The sequence below is a fragment of the Anolis carolinensis genome, unplaced genomic scaffold (assembly GCF_035594765.1).
Source record: "Anolis carolinensis isolate JA03-04 unplaced genomic scaffold, rAnoCar3.1.pri scaffold_8, whole genome shotgun sequence".
Classification (NCBI taxonomy): domain Eukaryota; kingdom Metazoa; phylum Chordata; class Lepidosauria; order Squamata; family Dactyloidae; genus Anolis; species Anolis carolinensis.
Genome location: NW_026943819.1, coordinates 18028846 through 18050769, shown reverse-complemented (window position 1 = coordinate 18050769; position 21924 = coordinate 18028846). Strand labels below are relative to the sequence as shown.

At 39.7% G+C, this 21924-nt stretch overlaps 1 protein-coding gene across 4 annotated transcripts in view; it reads left to right on the top strand.

Moving 5' to 3' along the window:
* kirrel3 (kirre like nephrin family adhesion molecule 3) overlaps positions 1-21924 on the top strand; it is a 960216-nt gene that overhangs the window by 908828 nt on the left and 29464 nt on the right. For all 4 annotated transcript variants that reach the window (XM_062960868.1, XM_062960866.1, XM_062960867.1 and 1 more), the window contains 2 exons: positions 5256-5363; positions 21524-21633. In XM_062960868.1, the coding sequence (XP_062816938.1) occupies positions 5256-5363; positions 21524-21633 (218 nt within the window). The remainder of the gene's footprint in view (positions 1-5255; positions 5364-21523; positions 21634-21924) is intronic.

Genomic DNA, 21924 nt, shown 5'->3' with positions numbered 1-21924 from the left:
CCCCCCCCCCCCAATCTTCCCATCACAATATTTTCATTGGGCTCCATCATATGAATTGGTCCCTGGTCCTGGTAAAGTTTCAACCCCATAATTATTTTCTTCTATTGCAATAAAAATGAAACTTTTGATATCCACCACCAGCAGCAGCATCAATGATATAGAGACAGTAAATACGTCTCATACATTATCATCTCCCTTTTATTTTTCCCTTCTTGCTTTGCACATTGAGATCCCCTCCTTGTTTTTATGGTTGGCCAAACCAAGCGTTCCCATTCTTATTCGGACTGGCAAAGCTGTTTGCTATTTATTTATTTATTTATTTATTTATTTATTTATTTATTTACAGTATTTATATTCCACCCTTCTCACCCCAAAGGGGACTCAGGGCAGATCACATTATATACATATAGGGCAAACATTCAATGCCCATATACACATAGTTTGCTAGTTCACACCTAACAGATAACTGTGCTTTGTTGTGAAAAGGAATTATCAATTTAAGTAGCTCAGGTGATGATAGGAAGATATATATGTGTGAGTCCGTGTGTATTTACATCAGCAGCTTATTTGGCACACTTTATTCTAACCAAACTTGTGGTGACCCTAAGGCAAAACTATCATGGGGTTTTCTTGGCAAAATTTGTTCATAGAGGCCTTGTTATTGTTTTCCTCTGAAGCTGAAATTGCGTGGCTTGTTCAAGTTTCCAAGGCTGCGCACGAATTTGAACCCTGATCCCCAGAGTTATAGTCCAACATTTTAACCACTAAACTATGCTAGCTTCTGACCAGCAGTGCCCACTATTAAATGTAGGCAGTGTTAACAATATTGCCTGTTTTCTTGGTATTAGGTGACATGGAGAAGTAGAGTTGCATGTTATTAGCATACTGGTGGTGACACTCATTTCCAAAATTTCTAATTCAGTATCAGAAACTTCAGATACTGGATAATAAAGGAGATGGGATATAGAACTGAATTGGGTGGAAGGCCATATACTGAAAGCAATAGCTGAGAGCAGATATATCTCTGGGTCAACGTAACAGAAATAACAGAAACTATTGCTATACATTGTCCAAAATGCCCAATCCAGCAAGATGGTTCAGAAGTATACATAGTGAATAGTATCAAAAGCTATTGATCCAGGTGAATTAATAAGACCATGGTCCCTCCACAGATCATCTGCAAAGCAGCCTAACCCCCATTTGAAATGACTCCAGATCACGATGTAACTAAATTTGAAAAAAATTGTTCATGGACTGAAAATGTTATTTCCTGTTTAATTGTGTGGTACTTAGTTGTTATATTCAAGAAACTTCATTTTGAGACTCAATGAGACACTCATTAAAAAAAAACTATAGCAAAATGTGCCACAGGATGTCCCGCAAAAACAAAGGTCTTGCAGTTTAATAAACTTTTTCCATGTTTTTATGATAGAACCAATTAGGAAATGACATTTATAGCCCAGGAACAAAAATTATGTTACATACAGTAATTAGTGCCCTCCAAAAAAGATTGGAGTTACATTGCCAAGTTTGAGGCTGACCTTCAAAGATTTCTGAATAGTTTTTTTTTAACAATTGTCTTTTTGCTGCCCTCTTTATCCAGAATGGAAAAGCCCTTTTTGCAAAAAGACATGGATTGTTCCTCTCTACATCCCATTAGTCCCATCGCTCCGATTTATGCTCTGTGTGTTTATTCTGTTTATGAATTCAGGGGTGAGGATAAATAGAGGTTTATTATTATTATTCATTAATTATTTGTTTATTATTATATTCATTCAAGATACTGTATATCCATATTGCCTTGGGCCTCAAGAGTTCCCAAGGTGATGAACAAATAAAAGCAATTAAAATAATACAAAGAGAAAAAAACATTTAAACACATCTTAAAATATTAACTAAATTTTTTTGAGAGCAGTCCAAAACAACTTCTAAAATACAAATTTGAACCACTTAAAACAGTTCAAAGCCATGCAGGATCTCAAAAGAGATGGAGCCGGACTAACTTCCTTAGTTCAAAGGTTCCATAGAGTTTCAGGAGGCATTGAATAGTCAGTGTAGATGGAGCCAAAAGGTTGTGGCATGCAACAGGATTTCCTCTGAAGATCTCATATTTTAAGCAAGGTTATATGGGCAGAGGCAGACTTTCCTTGCTCAAGGTTGCTTTGGATATTTAGATCAAAATCAGTATTCATTATGTTATTGTTTGCAGTCTTCCCCAAATTTGATTCACTTCAAAAAAAGCTCCTACAGCAACAGCGATTGCCTTTCACTCTAGTTATTTTCTTCCATAAGAATCCAGGGTTCCTTGCCATAGCATCAGTTGGGGATATTTATCCAGGATCTCAAAAATCTCACCTCCAAAAAAATCCAACAACCTACAATCCAAGGAAAATGGGGTTTCAAGCACAAACATCTTCCGGAGATATGCCTTGCAACATGCATATGGGTATCATGTGGACTCAACAGAGTCCCATGGCTTCTTCTTGTATTCAAGCAAATACATGCCAAATTCCTAGCAGACCCTCCAGCTCAAATCGAGAAGCTCAACATCAGTTGTGTTGTTGGACTACATTCGGCGGTGAAGCTTGTCCTTTCTGTCCCATCTTCATCATATGACTAACCATTAGGTGAACTGGATCCCCTGCATATCAAGGGGATCATGTTACATATAATTATAGCCGAAGAAAATGGATGCCTGGTCTGTCTTGGCTGAGATCCTACCTTACATTGACAAGAAATAAAGCTCCATCAGCATAGTCCTACATGACTCTCCCTTGCATCCTCCTAGACGAGATAGCCTTCTCATGTTAGAACATGCCGTTATAACCATTTGGTCACTAGAGAAGTATGTAATATGAATAGGTGGTATCTGAATGCACTTCTGCAACCAGAAGAGAACATCACTTTTCTAGATCACCCATTAGTCCAGTGGTTCTCAACCTGTTGTTTTGGCCTACAACATCCAGAAAACCCAGCCAGTTTACCAGCTGTTGGGATTTCTGGGAGTTGAAGGCCAAAACATCTAAGGACCCACAGGTTGAGAACCATTACAGCCAAATTCGGCTCAGACATCTTCACTCATCCCCAGCCACTTAAATGCCTGGGGACATGATCCAGCACCGAGAAGCTGCTTTATAGAGAAGAAGTCTTGAGCAAGGAGCCATTGAGTACCTCCTATTGCAACATCTCCAAAATGACATACACTCACATATGTTATGCCAGCTCATGCCACTAAATAAAGAATCTATTATTTGTTTTCCTTCTGGTCCAGAAATAATAGGGATTGGATCCATTTAGAGAAAAGGGCACCCTTTAGAAACCACCTGATAGGCAGAACAGTTGTATTTGAACAGGGCTACTTGGCTTAGTAACTATTGATTTTGAGATAGGTGAAATCTAGGTGAAATCTGCATAAGATATACAGTAGAGTCTCACTTATCCAACATAAACGGGCCAGCAGAACGTTCGATAAGCGAATATGTTGGATAATAAGGAGAGATTAAGGAAAAGCCTATTAAACATCAAATTAGGTTATGATTTTACAAATTAAGCACCAAAACATTGTGTTATACAACACATTTGACAGAAAAAGTAGTTCAATATGCAGTAATGCTAAGTACAGTAGAGTCTCACTTATCCAAGCCTCGCTTATCCAAGCTTCTGGATTATCCAAGCCATTTTTGTTGTCAATGTTTGCAATATATTGTGATATTTTGGTGCTAAATTCATAAATACAGTAATTACAACATAACATTACTGCGTATTGAACTACTTTTTCTGTCAAATTTGTTGTATAATATGATGTTTTGGTGCTTAACTTGTAAAATCATAACCTAATTTGATGTTTAATAGGCTTTTCCTTAATCCCTCCTTATTATCCAAGATATTCGCTTATCCAAGCTTCTGCCGGCCCCTTTAACTTGGATAAGTGAGACTCTACTGTAGTAATTACTGTATTTATGAATTTAGCACCACAATATCACGGTGTATTGAAAACATTGACTACAAAAATGCGTTGGATAATCCAGAACGTTGGATAAGCGAGTGTTGGATAAGTGAGACTCTACTGTACTTTGATTTACTTCATTGTTGTAACCCAATAATCTCAAAAGTTTCCACCTCAGTGGGTGAGTGTCACTGCTTTGTGAATTTTTCAAATGATTCTTCCCATTTGGGGACTTGTTTGCAAAATTTTCATTCATTTGAAAAATGGTTCTACTCAAAACCCAACATTTTAAAATAGAAAGCAATACTGAAGACCCTGGCTTAACTAAGTGCTTTTACCTAACCTTCCTGTTGCCAATGCACACACACTTCATGGGGATAATACATACACAGAAAGAGTTTTACATACACCGTTAAAATTTATGTTTGTGTATTTCACACACAGGATTCCAGCCATTATGTTTTGTGCAGCCCAGTTGTTTCCTGTCAAAATGGAATCAAGTTTATCTCCCAAAACAATATTTTGAGGAAATAAAAGTGCAGGGAAATGGTTCACTGTTTTTTCAACAATCTTTCAGGCCATGGATACAATTGGTGAGCTTATTGTAATAATGCAGGCCACATAAAGAGGTATCATGGCCCAGCTGCTGTGTATTCTAGTGCCAGGTAGCTTCCAGCTTTTGCACATTAATTATGAGTATACTAAAATACCTCAATAGATCCTGAGCTGCATATTAGATAACAAATGTTCTATCCCAAGCCCTCTCAGATCTTCACGTTCCATGCCTTTGCAGAAAATGTACTTAAAACCTAGAGACTTGGGTTCATTATGACTTTGAAACATGGCTGCGAGTTCCCCATCATCCAGCCAATGTTTCAACTTATGTGCTTAGGAAGCAAGTCTACACATCTAATATGCACACTTCACTTATTCGAGTTCTCATCAGTTCCCTGTCTGTGTCCTCTCAATACCATTTGAAATAGCCTACATGAACCATCTAAATCTGTTAACAGCATCTCAACTGACTTTGCTGGACATAAGAGATCCAGAGTTCAGTGACATGAGCTTCACTTGTCCGTATGTCTTCTCCATGAATATAGACTTATTCAGTTCATTTGACTATATCATGTGTCATCTACAGAGATACCCATGTGTGCTACTGGATGGGAAGAAACATTAATGACTGCTGCAGGAGGCTCTTATAATAGACTACTGGGGGGTGGCAATGAATAAGGGGCAGTGAAAGCTGGGGAGAAGTTAATGGTATCCAGAGCCCATCTCCACTTCATTGCTTTCTTGTTTTTTCCAGAGTCAGTGCCAATGGCAGTCATCATAGGCGTTGCAGTTGGAGCTGGTGTGGCATTCTTGGTGCTGATGGCTACCATTGTGGCCTTCTGTTGTGCTCGTTCACAGAGAAGTAAGTTCCTGCCTTTCTTAATCTATTGAATATTTCTCAGTGTATCATGCTGGGCATTTGGAAGGCCCTGTCCTCTGGCTTAAAAGACTCCACAAAGACCAAATGTAAGTTGGCCTCATTATGCCCAATGCATCAAATGCATACAAATGCCTATGCAAGAATTAAAACCAGACTCTTTCAGCCCAACAGAAAATTAGGATGGGAAGAATGTGCAGACATTTTAAACCATGAAATATGAATGAGACAAATACCGTAGCCTGATCCCATGCAGTTTTGACCAATTATGCAAAGTAATTCACAAACTGTTGGTACTGCCCATGCCAAAATCTGGATTGAATGGCCAACTGTCAGGCTTACAAAGAGACTGCTTTACCTTCTGAACATACCAATGTCTCTCCAATTAAGGCTACTTGGTGTTGCACTGATATATTATGGGAATGACTCTAATCGTGCTTATGGTCAAGAGAGGAACTGGATATCCCCATTACATTGAGCCTTAATGCAGTGGTAGCTGACAGATTCCATGTCCATAAGGTAGTAGATCTGCTCCAAGTTAAACTATTCAAGATGGGGTTGTTGTATGTCTTTCGGGCTGTGTGGCCATGTTCCAGAAGTATTCTCTCCTGACGTTTCGCCCACATCTATGGCAGGCATCCTCAGAGGTTGTGAGGTATGGATAAACTAAGTAAGGAAAGGAAAGAATATATATCTGTGTAGAGTCCAGGGTGTGGCAAGAGTCCTTTGTCACTGGGAAGCCAGCATTAATGTTTCAGTTAATCACCCTAATTAGCATTGGAAAGGTTTTTGTCTCTTGCCTGGGGGCATCCTTTGTAAGTCATTAGCTGTGCTCTGCCCTCAGAGTGTTGGTTCTCATCCACTGTTTTGATTTTAGAGTTTTTAATACTGGTAGCCAGATTTTGTTCATTTTCATGGAATCATAGAATCATAGAATAGTAAAGTTGGAAGAGACCTCATGGGCCATCCAGTCCAACCCCCCGCTAAGAAGCAGGAAATCGCATTCAAAGCACCCCCGACAGATGGTTTCTTCCTTTCTGTTGAAGTTGTCCACATGCTTGTGGATTTCAATGGCTTCTCTGTGTAGTCTGACATGATAATTGTTGGAATGGTCCAGTATTTCTGTGTTCTCAAATAATATCCTGTGTCCAGGCTGGTTCATCCAGTGCTCTGCTATGGCTGATTTCTCTGGTTGAGTGAGTCTGCAGTGCCTTTCATGTTCTTTGACTCTTGTTTGGGCGCTGCGTTTGGTGGTCCCTATGTAGACTTGTATGCATGGTATCCGGTAGACTCCTGCAGAGGAGAGAGGATCCCTCTTGTCCTTCGCTGACCATAGCATTTGTTGGATTTTCTTTGTGGGTCTGTAGATAGTTTGTAGGTTGTGCTTCTTCATCAGTTTGCCTATGCGGTCAGTATTCAAGATGTTTTGCTCCTTTGTGAGAAAAAAATTTCGTAGGTTTTGAACTTCAGGCTGAAAACTGAAGTGGACTCACTCATCTCCTGATGTAGAAGTCACTATAGCATTCCTGTGAAATTTAATTTTAGAGTAGTAGAGATGGAAAGGACCACAAGGATGGTGTTGTCCATCTCCTGCTAGGCAGGGATACACAATCAAAATACTTGCAGAAAATCTGTTGAAAATCTTCCAGAGAAGATTGACTAATATAGGTCTATTGCCTTTTCATAGGATGGGTTGAATCACCCTGTCCAGTGGCAGTAACACCCAACTATTTAAGATGGACAATACATGCAGAAACATGCAGAGCTACTTGCAATTTTTTTCTTTTATCTTGGATTGCATACAGAGATGTCTGGTGCAACAAATATTACTCCCCATGTTGAGCCTGCAGGGATCAGAGAGGCTATACATTGAAATGAAATAAATACCTGATTCCCCTGTTGCACCTGTAGCATTCTCGGCTTGGCTGCCTAGTCAAAAAAGCAGATGTTAAAATAAACATCACAAATGGGGAGGGGGGAAGGATCATGGAGGCAAACCAAAGCTGGATCATTAGGAAGAAAGGAAAGCATAGAGAAGCTGAAGAATGAGAGCTGACTGAATGAACAGGGATCAAACCATCGGGGGAAGGAAGAGTGATTGTTCTGAGCTTCTAAGATAACATAAGAGAACAAGCGGTCCTCAGCAGTGCTTCTAACTGAAGGAAGAGCAAAAGACAAATACGCTAAACACGACACAAAATCCCTGTGTTATGATGCCAATGAAAAACAGTTGGTTCTTTCTGTTTTGTTTGCAAAGAAATCAAAGAGCTCTTGTTCCCCCTGGATTTGTTTAATGAATGGCTGGGCTCACACACCAGTTGAAAAGCAACAATCATGCCTGCTTCATTCTCCCTACCCTTTTCGCAACTCCTCCAAACTCCATTAGCAGCTCTTTCAGGTATTAGCAAATTAAATCTCTGACAGTCATTAATCTTGCATTTTGGTAAGTATTTTTTTTTTTGATGGACGGGTGCACAGCTAAGACCTGAGAAGAGGCCAATTCAATTTACTGGAATCATTCAGCAATGATCTGCTGTTTGAGCGCGCTCGATAGAAAATGGGCCAACTTGTCGTTACGGTGTCAGCGGTCACACATAATCAGTCTCGTCTGCATATCCCCTCCTCAGCCACCTTTCTCTTCCTTCCTTTTCTTTTTTCCTCTGCCTCCAAAGATAGATGTGAGCGCACAGCATCGTTCCTCTGATTCAGAAAGAAAAGAGAGAACATGTGGCTCATTACCTTCTCCTTATTTGATGTAACCAGATGGTGCTGGGCTCTTTGCAGGCCACACAATCTAACATTAGTGGGTGATGATGATGGCAGATCAAGCACATAGCAATGATGCCAAGGCTTAGATTGGGAAGCGGAGTCAGAGTTTCAGAGGACTCATCAGTAGGAAGGTGGATCTGTCCAGAAAGCATAATCGCAGATCCAAGGCTGCTCATGACACCTTCGGGTCTAACTCTCCTCAGTTCAAAAATGCCTTGAAAATAGCAGAGATATAGAGGTGTATTTATTTGGGCACTGGAGAGGCTACCATGCTGGTTTTCTCTGAACACTCTACTTTCCTCACCAAAGTCCCCAACTAAAGTCAGAAAACTATATTTTAAAGTCAAGCAATGAAGTTTGTTAATACAGTAGAGTCTCACTTATCCAACACTCGCTAATCCAACGTTCTGGATTATCCAACACATTTTTGGAGTCAATGGTGCTAAATTTGTAAATACAGTAATTACTACATAACATTACTGCATATTGAACTACTTTTTCTGTCAAATTTGTTGTACAACATGATGCTTTGGTGCTTAATTTGTAAAATCATAACATAATTTAATGTTTAATAGGCTTTTCCTTAATTCCTCCTTATTATCCAACATATTCGCTTATCCAACATTCTGCCAGCCCGTTTATGTTGGATAAGTGAGATTCTACTGAAGATTCCTCTCCCAAGCCTCTTGCAATCTTTACTACAGCACTTCTTCACGAGGGTAATAATAGGATTTAGGAAATATATATCAATGATAAACATTCACCATCCATTGTTCAATGGTCAGAAGCTATGCAAAGCCATGTATTTTATAGCTGTCACTTTCAAGTCATGTCAACTTTATTTGTATCCTGTCCCATTTCCCCTTGGGGACGTAGGGTAGCTAACAACATGGATGACAGCCATTCGATGGCACACAAATGCACAAAAATACAAATACATAAATTAATAACAAATTATTAATATAGCAATTTATCATAACTAGCAACCTAGCAGTTTGAAAACATGCAAAATGTGAGTAGATCAATAGGTACCGCTTAGGCAGGAAGGTAACGGCGCACCATGCAGTCATGCCGGCCACATGACTTTGGAGGTGTCTACGGACAACGCCGGCTCTTCGGCTTAGAAATGGAGATGAGCACCAACCCCCAGAGTCAGACATGACAGGACTTAACGTCAGGGGAAAACCTTTACCTTTACGTTAAGACATAATAGCACTCAATGAAACAGAATTCACAACAACATTTAAAAACAGGATAAAACCCCAGATCAATAAATTAAAAGCCATTAATTCAAGAAAATATTTTTGGAAATGTGATCAAGCGAATGTTAATACCATAATGCCCATGTTCACATTTTACATCTTTTCCATTTTTTCCTTTGGACTCAAACTTTAAAAATGCCATTTTCCGTGCTCAGAAAGCAGCTTTCTTTGTATGCATTGAATGATGAACAAGGTCTACGTTTTCATCATAACTCTTTATGAACTCTGTTATTTTCGCAAAAGGCAAATTTAAACTGATATGTTTAAATGATAGCTAAGAAGGCAAACAATCAAACAAACAAATAATCAAAGTAAACAAAATATACTAAAAGGAAAAGTGTTTTCACTGATTCTCCCATTCTAAGAATAACCATATTTCATTATTTTGCTGATAATTAAGTTCTTGTTTATAAGAAGTAAGTTTAAACATTAAAGTCACATCTCCCTTAACCATGTTGTTTTTGTTGGACTATTTCTGTCCTGCCAGAAGTGAGCAAAGCACTGTTTTAGGCATTGTGCATTTGTATGTCAACACTCTCTACAGTTGTATTCCATCTGCTTAATAATACAATAATACAGGTTGAGTACACTGACTAGAAATGCTTGCGGCTGGAAGAGTTTGGATTGTGGATTGATTTTATTATTTTGAGAGAATGGAGAGGGAAGTTGAGGAAATGGTAAAGAACTTTGTTGCTCGTTTTTGGTCTAAAACTATTTAGCTGCTTGTGATCCTTTTATTTTATTAGTTTTAGACTTACAGTAGAGTCTCACTTATCCAACATTCGCTTATCCAACGTTCTGGATTATCCAATGCATTTTTGTAGTCAATGTTTTCAATACATCGGGATATTTTGGTGCTAAATTCATAAATACAGTAATTACTACGTAGCATTATTTCGTATTGAACTACTTTTCTGTCAAATTTGTTGTATAACATGATGTTTTGGTGCTTAATTTGTAAAATCATAACCTAATTTGATGTTTAATAGGCTTTTCCTTAATCTCTCCTAATTATCCAACATATTCGCTTATCCAACGTTCTGCCGGCCCATTTACGTTGGATAAGGAAGACTCTACTGTATTTATTTATGTAATGCTTTTGACACAAAATAAATAAATAAGGGCCTTGGAGAAATAACTGTAAGTAATTATCATTTTCCCGGGCTGTGGCACAGCCCGGGCTGTGGCGCAGGCTGGTGAGCAGCCAGCCAGCTGCAACAAATTACTCTGAGTTCGAGGCCAGCTCGGAGCCTATGTTTGTCTTGTCTTTGTTCTATGTTAAAGGCATTGAATGTTTGCCTTATATGTGTAATGTGATCTGCCCTGAGTCCCCTTCAGGGTGAGAAGGGCGGAATATAAATACTGTAAATACAGTAGAGTCTCACTTATCCAAGCCTCGCTTATCCAAGCCTGTGGATAATCCAAGCCAATTTTGTAGTCAATGTTTTCAATATATCTTGATATTTTGGTGCTAAATTCGTAAAACAGTAATTGCAACATAACATTACTGTGTATTGAACTACTTTTTCTGTCAAATTTGTTGTATAACATTAAGTTTTGGTGCTTAATTTGTAAAATCATAACCTAATTTGATGTTTAATAGGCTTTTCCTTAATCCCTCCTTATTATCCAAGATATTCGCTTATCCAAGGTTCTGCCAGCCCGTTTAGCTTGGATAAGTGAGGCTCTACTGTAAATAAATAAATAAATGTTCAGAGTTATTTTTCAAGCTTGGCATATGCAAACAGTCATCAGTTTTCCATCATCAAATCTGCATAGGATGTCAAGATATAATTTTAAAAGCCAAATCTAAATTTGACCAAAAAAATTAAAGCCACTACTTTCATCACTACCATCATTAAAAACACGAATGTCTTAAAATCTGTCGTAGCGTGTAAAATTGGCCATTAGGTTTCTGTGGTCTGAAAGATAGGGAGGCAGGGAGAGAAATATGTTTACTGTCCTTCCTAAAAGAACCAATTGATCTGATCTGGTGAATGTCCCTTGGGCATAAATCCCATAAACAAACATGAAGCGACCTTAACACGAATAAAAAGGTCTTTTGAGATTTACAGAGCCCAAGCATTTCTTCCAGTGGATGTATGTATGATTAAAAGCAAAAGGGGGAAATGAAGGCATGCTCACACACAAAACAACAACACTGTTTTGTTATGATTTTTTGCCAGCTGACTGGCCAGAAAGATTCAGCCAGGCATCTTGGGCTGCAAGTTCAGCTAGCATTGAAATTGGAGACCCCTCTGGAGAGTCCAATTATAACTGTCTATGGTTAGAGGAAGATACTATAAAAACTGACCCCACTGTCAGGAAAGCTGTATAATTGCGACCCTGTCATAGATTTATCATCAGAGAACCATAAGCCTAGTTCAGAATTGACAACCTGAGTCTGAAAAACCATGGTTTATTAGACCAGGAGAAAATGCTGTGCTCCTGAATTCTTTCCTCCCTTTTCTCTTCTCCTTTTGAGCTGCATCTGAATCAGAAATCTCTGTTATATAATTCAGGGCATGACACCAGGATCAAACCATGTGTACCTGTCTACCATGGTGTCCTGGTTCAGATTAATATCAAAAGGTGGCTGAAGACAAGTATCAATGTTGGGAGCAGAAAGGAGGAGAGCAGTGAGGATATACAACCACAAGACCTGTTTGGCTCATCCTGCTCAGCGCTCTCCCTTCAATTTTTGTGTAGTAGAGCTGCAAATGGAGGAGACAGGGAATTCTCCTTCTACCAGCCACATATGGACCCTTTTAGATCAAAGATGATCCACTTCAATCTCATAAAGCACTGGATCTTGTTGAACGTGCTTCTGAGGAAGAGATATACAGGGATCCTGTATTATCTTTGAAGCTAACTGGGGAATAGAGGTTTGTGAGCAAGGAAGACAGGAATCTACAAAAGTGTATCCCAGAAATTTCATTTCTCTGCTTAGTTTCAGTTCCATTTATGTTTCTTTGTACTGCAGCATAAGGCTAGCATCCTATTAGTGTCCTAGGCATTGTAAAGTGCAGCTTATGCACATGGATACGCTTTTTTGGACCTACCACCAGCCAGGTTGAGCCCTTGCTATTGGGCAGGGACTAGAGGAAAAGGTGATTCAGACCTTGAAGATCCAGTGGCTTTGAGTTCCACAGAGAAAGGAAAAGCAAATACATCTGAGCTGAGACCAGCTGCTTCTCTGTAGTTGAATCATCCTTTTCTTCCCTCCATAAAATAACAGCGATAGGGGCAGACTCAGACTTATCATACCCTCCAAAATCAGTTATCCTAGTGCAAAAAGAATGACTGCCAAAGATCTGCAAAATAGCAGAGATGGACAAACTTACTATGCTGATCAAGGATAAATCTTTGATGAACTTCAACAAAGATTGGGACTTGTTTAAACTGGGAGGGATAACTAACACTGCAGAAGACAGGAGCAGAATTCAAAACGATCTTAACAGACTAGAGAGATGGGCCGAAACTAACAAAATGAAGTTCAACAGGAATAAATGCAAGATACTTCATTTCGGAAGAAAAAATGGAATGCAAAGATACAGAATGGGGGACAGCAGTAAATGTGAAAAAGATCTTGGAGTCCTCGTGGACAACAAGTTAAACATGAGCCAGCAATGTGATGTGGCTGCTAAGAAAGCCAATGGGATTCTGTCCTGCATCAATAGGGGAATAGCGTCTAGATCCAGGGAAGTCATGCTCCCCTCTATTCTGCCTTGGTCAGACCACACCTGGAATACTGTGTCCAATTCTGGGCACCGCAGTTGAAGGGAGATGTTGACAAGCTGGAAAGCATCCAGAGGAGGGCAACTAAAATGATTAAGGGTCTGGAGAACAAGCCCTATGAGGAGCGGCTTAAAGAACTTGGCATGTTTAGCCTGCAGAAGAGAAGGCTGAGAGGAGACATGATAGCCATGTACAAATATGTGAGGGGAAGTCATAGGGAGGAGGGAGCAAGCTTGTTTTCTGTTGCCTTGGAGACTAGGACGCGGAACAATGGCTTCAAACTACAGGAAAGGAGATTCCACCTGAACATCAGGAAGAACTTCCTCACTGTGAGAAGGGCTGTTCAGCACTGGAACTCTCTGCCCCGGACTGTGGTGGAGGCTCCTTCTTTGGAGGCTTTTAAGCAGAGGCTGGATGGCCATCTGTTGGGGGTGCTTTGAACGTGGTTTCCTGCTTCTTGGCAGGGGGTTGGACTGGATGGCCCATGAGGTCTCTTCCAACTCTACTATTCTATGATTCTATGATTCTATCCCCTTTTCACAACAACACTTGGGGGCAAACATCAGCTATAGGACTTATGAATTTTAGACCAGGGGTTCTCAAATTTTTTCAACTGTCAAGCCCCTTTTGAAGTACATGTTTCTCATGGAGCCCCGAGAAATAATGTATATATATCAAGCATGGGCAAACTTTTGGACTTAGAGGTTGCATTGCGTTGTAAAATTTGAGAGACAAGCCGGGCCAGTGGCAGATGGATGGAGAGTGCTCTTGTGAAATAATTTTTTTTTAAAAAAATACACCAATTCCTATGCACACTGCACATATATCATTTGTAGTGCAAAAAAAGAAATGAATAACAATACAATATTTAAAATGAAGAAAAATTTTAACCAACATAAACTTAACAGTATTTCAGTGGAAGGCCCCAGGGGCCATCCAATCCAACGCCCTTCTGCCATGCAGGAAAAGCACAATCAAAGCACACCCAACAGATGGCCATCCAGTCTTTGAAATAACAACAACAACAACAACAACAAACCCAGGGGCCTTCCAGTTCAACTCCCTTCTTCCATACACAATCAAAACATCCCCAACAGATGGCCATCTAGCCTTTGTAATAATAGCAGCAGTACTAGTACTACTACTACTACTACTACTACTACTAATAATAATAATAATAATAATAATAATAATAGAAACCCTAGGGATCATCCTATTCAACTCCCTTCTGCCATGCAGTAAAAGCACGATCAAAACATCCCCAACAGATGGCCATCTAGCATTTGTAATAATAGCAGCGGTACTAGTACTAGTAGTAATAGAAACCCCAGGGATCATCCAGTTCAACTCCCTTCTGCCATGCAGGAAAAGCACAATCATGGAGCTTTAAATTAACAAAGGTTAGCAAAAGTGTGGTTATATAATACAGGAAGTCAAGCAATAAGAGATACAAATTGACAGTCAGTGAGAGTGAAATTCATAAAATTGTCTTCCTGCTTGTGTGTTAGTATAGTTCAGTGATGGCGAACCTATGACACGCATGTCAGTACTGACAAGTCTAGCCATTTTTGCTGACACGCGGTGGTCACCTCTTGGGTTGTTAAGTGTTTTCTGGCCAAATTTGGTGTCATTTCATCCAGTTGTTTTTTTGTTTACTCCGTCCTACAAATGAACAGTACATTTATATATATATATATATATATATATATATATATATATATATATATATATATTCTATTATATTATCCTATTAATATATTTTATATCATTATATTATAATTATATCATTCTATTATTATTCTATTATTATTGTAGTATAATATCATATTATTACTATTATATTATATTATTATATTATTCATTATTCATGACTATATTGAAACTAGAATAGAGAAGCTTAAAATGCAAAAAGTACCATAGATTGTTGTACATGGAAATAATGGTAGTAAACAGTTTTTGATTTATTAAATACAGTTATATATTACAATTATACATTTTTGTTATTTAAACTATACATATTGTGAAATTATGGTTGTTTTTTTCTCTCTCAAAGTGACACACCACCCAAGTCATGCTAGGTTTTTTGACGGATTTCGACACACCAAGTGCAAAAGGTTGCCCATTACTGGTATAGTTTGTCTATCTAGGTTAAGGTAGACAAGAGTTTTGTCAGTGATTTTCTCTCTGGCTTTGGTTGATAGTGGATTGTACTAACCAGTTAGCTAGCTGTATAATTTTAACAAAACATATTATGGTTTCCTGTAATATACTTATTGGAAAAGAAGGAGAGAGAAACTGAGGATTAATTGAGATTCTCCCTTTCAAATGGAGACAGTACAAACAGCATGGGCACAGACACAGCTATGTCTGGAATAATCCTCCTCAGGAAGTTGGTATATATGGGACTCCAATCAATATTTGCACAGAAAAAAATTAATTAAAATGAGAACACTGGTGAGCTGCTGTGATAAGTTTCATCTACAAGGTTTCTTTGCTCCATGTTGTCCCAGGATTATGCAAGACGGCCTCATGAACAGAGATGGAAAACATAGAAGAAAAGAGCCAACAGTTAATGGCTAGTGTGCTGTTTTTGAGCCAGATATTGAGCTCATTAATGGTTCATTAAAGCATTAGCTCTTTTCTGCTAACTCTCCAACTCATCTTGAGCAAAGGTTGCAAATTACAACCTAATTGCAAACAATGGGATAATCAAAAATATTAAGTCTTAGAATAAGGAACATCAAGAGCAATTCCTTGGTGGAAAACAGTTGTCGAAAACAATGTCAGCAATGGAAAGTCTTGAGCAGGGGTCCCCAAACTAAGGCCCGGGGGCCAGAAGCGGCCCTCCAAGGTCATTTACCTGGCCCCTGTCCTAAACTTTAGACGTAGGGCTGACTAAAGTCTACCTGGTCTTTGGAGGTCTCTTTGCTTACTTATAGCCTTATGCGATCATCTAGATGGTCTTTCGAGGTCTCTTTACTTAGCTACGGCTATATGAGACCATCTAGATGGTTTTTGGAGGTCATTTCATTACTTATGGTCATATGAGACCGTCTAGATAGCCTTTGAGGGTGCCTTTACTTTCCTATGGTTTTATGAGATCGTCTTGATGGCCTTTGGGAGCCCCTTTCCTTACCTTATGAAACCATCTAGATGGTCTTTGAAGATCCCTTTCCTTATCTATGGTCTTATGAGACCATCTAGATGGCTTTTGGAGGTCACTTTTCTTACCTAGATGGTCTTTGAGGATCCCTTTCCTTATCTATGGTCTTATGAGACCATCTAGATGGTCTTTGGTTGCCTATGGTCTTATGAGATTGTCTAGATTAGGGGTCCCCATACTAAGGCCCATGGGCTGGATGACCTGGCCTCTGTCCTAAACTTCTAAACTTTAGACTTAGGGTTGACCTAAGTCTGAAACGACTTGAAGTCACACAACAACAACAGCAACAACAACAGCAACCCTAATTTTGGACTATTTCATCATAGTCCAGCCCCCCAACAGTCTGAGGGACTGTGAATCGGCCCTCCACTTAAAAAGTTTGAGGACCCCTGGTCTTGAGAGTCTGATCAATAGTTGGAAACAGCTGGGGGGGATTTGGAAAATTCTGTCTATAATGAAATTAGCAAACTTTTGCTGGTCTTGGAAAAAACTGAGAAGGATCAGACACTTTTCAGTTAAGACAGGCAAAGCTTGTCACTCCCTGAAATCACTATTTGGAAGCTAATTAACATTCCGTTCTTTTTTTTTCCTGCATGAAGTACCTAGCTAATTATAATGTTTTAAAAAAAGGTTTCCTTGCAGAGTAACGAAGTATGGAATAATTGGTGGTAGTGGTAATACAACTGCCTCCCCCTTTTTCTCTTTGGCGGATTGTATATTCTTTTAGAAATGGCACATGGGAGGAGGAGTTCAGTGCTGCGGATAATGAACAAATTATTCTCCCAAAGGGAACCATGGAGCATCGTTTCTGATCCACTTCAACTCACACCAGTAGTTGTGGTATTACTTAAAATGCACCGGAGGGATTACCTTGCTTTGTTTTCCCAGGGCACACAATTGGTGACCTAGCAAAAACAGCACAGTGAGGGGCCGATCTTTCTCAATCTCTCCCATTCCTTAGCTAGGATTTACGAAAAGTCTGATTAATCTGATGACAGGTCATGGGCAGGCAATTCAGGCTCCTGCTTTAATGAGGAGGAGAAGAAAAAGAAAACATTACAAGCAAATTATGTTCTACAGCAGGGAGACTCCCCAGGGAACAAATTTTAACAGGTTTAATACACATCTGTTGCTAGTTCCTGGATGACATTACAAGCCACAAGTTATTTAAGGAGTATCGTCCCTAAGAGAAGACTTTCCAGGACTGTAATTGGCTTTTCATTGTGATTAAATGCTAAAGTTTTGGTGCTGAGGACATTATTCCTTGCCTTGGACAGGAAAGAGAAAGAAGCAATAAACCACCAAAGGAAAGGAAAAGAAACAAACAGAGAACAGAGAAATGCTATTTCTTGACCCATGGAGTTTTGGAAAATTCCATCCTGATGTGTTCATAAATTTATTTATTATATACCAATTACCAGGAAATGCCTGAGGGGATATGTGGTCTTAAAAGAAAACATTATCAAGAAAAAAGGTGGAAGTAAACTACTAAATTAAGTATTGATTTGGCTGGTGGCAGTAGGTTATCAATTAAGAAGCTTTGGCCTCAGAGGCAGGGATGCTAATTCAGACGTATGCCAGATATTTGTAACTTTAATTCCGGACACCTTGTGACATCTGAAATCTCTGTGTTAAGTCTGTCTTCTTCATTTCCATGACTGGGCAAGCATCTATCATATCGGTAAAGGTTTTTCTGTGACATTAAGTCTAGTCGTGTCCAACTCTGAGGGTTGGTGCTCATCTCCATTTCTAAGCTGAAGAGCCAGCGTTGTCCATAGATGCCTCCAAGATCATGTGGCCAGCATGACTGCATGGAGTGCCATTACCAGAGCGGTACCTATTGAGCTACTCACATTTGCATGTTTTCGAACTGTTAGGTTGGCGGAAGCTGGGGCTAACTGTAGGAGCTCACTCCGCTCCCCAGATTCGAACCACCGATCTTTTGGTCAGCAAGTTCAGCTGCTCAGTGGTTTAACCAACCATGCCACCGAAGACTCCCATCTACCATATATATTCATATGTTGCTTTATATATTCACAGAGGGCAGGTTTTTGAGTCACAATTATGGGTTTTTGATATGATCAGTGGATAAGTCATTCCACAGAGAGTTGAACGCACTCAAAGGACCAGGCACACCTAATCACCAACATTTCTTGAGTTATACATGTTTAATAGGGTATATCATTTCACCATATCTAGGAAAAAAAACAATGATCTGGTGCTGTGTGCCTTTGAGTCATTTCTGACATATGAACCTATCCTGGTTTTTCTTGGGAGGATTTGTTGGAGTCAGGGGATAAATGTTCTTCCATCGCCTTCCTCTCAGGCTGAGTTAAACTGCATTGAACTGCGTTATATGGAAGTGTATATGGTGCTTTAGAAAATGTGATCTGCCCAAGGTCACCCACTGTGTTTCCATAACGGAGTATGGATCCCAAACTAATCCAACATGGAGCCCACTATACCACAAGGCCAAAATGTCTGGATGTGTTTGGGAGAAAGTGCATATGCAACCATTCAAGGTTTACTTGCCTTGATTGTTTCATTTCACAGGCGCATGTTAGTTCTGGATAAAAGCTTCACTGTGAAACATGTTGAACTGCTCTTTTTTGTGTTGTAAGAATCTATCCCTTTGCTTCCGATGTTATTTTTACATGGGTACCAAGTTTTCTCTTAATAAAGTAGGAGCACATACTTTCCATTAACTAAAGTATATCTATAATGTCACTAACAGGATCCTGGCCCCTGAGTGTCAGTGATCAATGGAAAATTTTGAGATATGGTCTGGGCTATATACAGCTCTTGCCACTTATGTGAAACCATCTTGTCTTTGTGTACAGTTTCTTCCCATTTTAATAAGACACTTCTCTATCAAAGCAGCGTCACGGGGACTTTGAGAATGGGCTTCTTTTGCATTGTAATGAGAGGAACTTCCCAAGCATCCTGCTCCATGCCCTTCTCTTGACTGCTCTACTATTTCTTTGCTGCTCAAAACCCATAAGCTTCCTCCAGTTTAAATGACAGACTGAACAACAGACCCATGAACATTTGAGTTAGTGTCTCCTTTAAAGAATTCCATCTTTCAAAAAACCAGCCAGCGAAATGATTCATTGCCTGTCACTTGCAAGCATGCATTATTTATAGCAGTTTCAAAACTGTTCCCCTTTCAGCATGTGTCTCCAGATTAGTTTATAAAGTGCCTCCTTTTGTCTAGTCACTCAAGTGGTTATTCCCCCCCCCCCTCCAATACCCATCACAATTGGCAAGACGTGGAAAGGGACTTTTGAGGATGTCCCCTCTTCTCCCAACTCTTTCCAGGTTCGGTGATCAAACAAAAAGTTGGAGACACCAACAACTACATTAAGCCAAATTCCGCAAACGTTTAATGAGCTGCTCTTTGCATCCCTTGACTAGTCAGTTTCCAGAGTCAGCTCAAGCTATAGTGGCTGTCTGCCTTTCCTTTCTAATTAGGATTCCACAGAAGAACTTCCAGAATGATTGTTTTCAAGTCATAGTTCCAATCATCTGTTTTTGATATTGCTGTTGATATTGCATCCAAATTCAGCACCTGAGGAGAGGATCTCACTTTGCCATGTGGAACGTCCGCCTCTTCACTGCCTGGCTATATACTCCGGGATAGCCATTTCTTTTTAATTTGACAGATTAAATACTGGCATTGTGACAAACCATTTGAAAGAATTTCCTGATGGCATCCTGCTGTTCTGAGTAGTAGACTCTACTTTATTGGAAGTATTTAAGCAAACATTAGAAACAGAGGTTAGATCTCTCAGTGTGCTTTAGTGGGAGATTCAACTGGAAGAAAGTAGGAATTGATGAGTTTGGGAGCCCTTTCCAACTCTACGATTGAATAATTTTAGGCTCATAGAATCATAGAATCATAGAATAGTAGAGTTGGAAGAGACCTCATGGGCCATCCAGTCCAACCCCCTGCAAGAAGCAGGAAATCGCATTCAAAGGATAAGGTGGTCAACTGAGTCCTTTTTTACACCAAGGACCTGAGGACCACAAAAACAAACGTGGTGCTTGCTTTCCCCATCCATCGTCTAGTTCAGTGGTTCTCAACCTGTGGATCCCCAGATGTTTTGACCTTCAACTCCCAGAAATCCTAACAGGTGGTAAACTAGGATTTCTGGGAGTTATAGGCCAAAACATCTGGAGACCCAAAAGTTGAGGACCAGTGGTCTAGTTGGAGACTCACACATTTTGTTTAGTAAAATCTCTTGAGGTCGTTTATTATTGTAAAGAGACATAGAGGGCTATTCCCTTGTTATACAGAGTCATTTCTGATCTATAGTGGACGTAAGGGACTGGGTTTCCTTGGCAAGATTTCCTCAGAGCTGGTTTTTGTTGGGAAATCATCCTGGACTACTCAAGTCTAAATGTAGTTAGATAGATGATAGAGTTAGATTGACGGAATCCTTTCCCTGTTTCCAAAGCATGCCTAGATAGGGTTTACTGTGTTTCACCCTATCCTGTTTACATCACATCCCTTACTTTGAAGTTAGTAGAAATGTGAATCTTTAGGGACACTAACTTCTCATTGGTCAGAATGTCTTTTATGGCCCCAATAAACTGGACCATGAGGTCAGAACCATTTTGGTTCTCTCTTCTCCCTTTGTTTTTCTAGCTAACAAGCAGCATCTTGCTGTCTCTCCTGGCAAGATGTAACTATGTAGATGTTTGTTATTTTTCCTTTCTTATTTTTCCTTAGAAACCAGTCTATAGTAGTCTAGACAGCTCCCAAGCCTTTCTATCTACAATGGAGTTCTTTTTACCTGAATAAATACTTTTTGAACTTTTATTGAGACTCTGCAGTCCACTGCAATCCTAAAGGCTTCTCTTGCTCGCCCCGTGTAAGTAACTGTTGCATTTGAAAGCTTTGCTTTTGCTACTCTGCTGATTTTGGTGGAATCTCCCCCAGAGAGGGTTAAATTGAGTGTAACCACTCAGAGATTACCACAACAGTTTTTGCATTTCTCTGTGGTTGAGAGAATGTGATTTGCTCAAAGTCACCCAATGGCTTTCCATGGCCACGTGGGGATTCAAACCCTAGTTGCCCAGTTCCCTGGTAAAACACCTACAATCTGAAAATACAGTCAGAACTCTGGTTAGTGCTATTTCCATGCCCCATGTCTATAATTTTATTTTATTTTCTATTTGTGGCTAACTTTTACTCTTACTCTTTTGCTCAGATCTGAAAGGTGTGGTTTCAGCCAAGAATGATATCCGCGTTGAGATTGTTCATAAGGAGTCTGCCTCAAGCAGAGAAACCGAGGAGCACCCAACAATCAAGCAGTTGATGGTGAGGATTTATTTTTCTCTTTCCTTAATCTGTTGTTCTGCCTAACCTTTGACAGTAATGAGTGCCGGCGCATGCGGTTCAGTGCACTAAAGCCGACTGACGGCAAACCCTGCTCTTCCCAAATCTCATGCGTCGCTCAGAGCTGCTAAAGTCAGGCTGCCGTTAAAGAAGGGAAGAAAGAAAAAGCCCTCCCAGAGTGCAACTTTTGCTAATGAAGATAAAAGGCCAGGAGAGGTTTGTTATTGCTGCTCAGCAAGCCGCCTGTGGGCTCGGATGAAAAGAAAGGTTTCC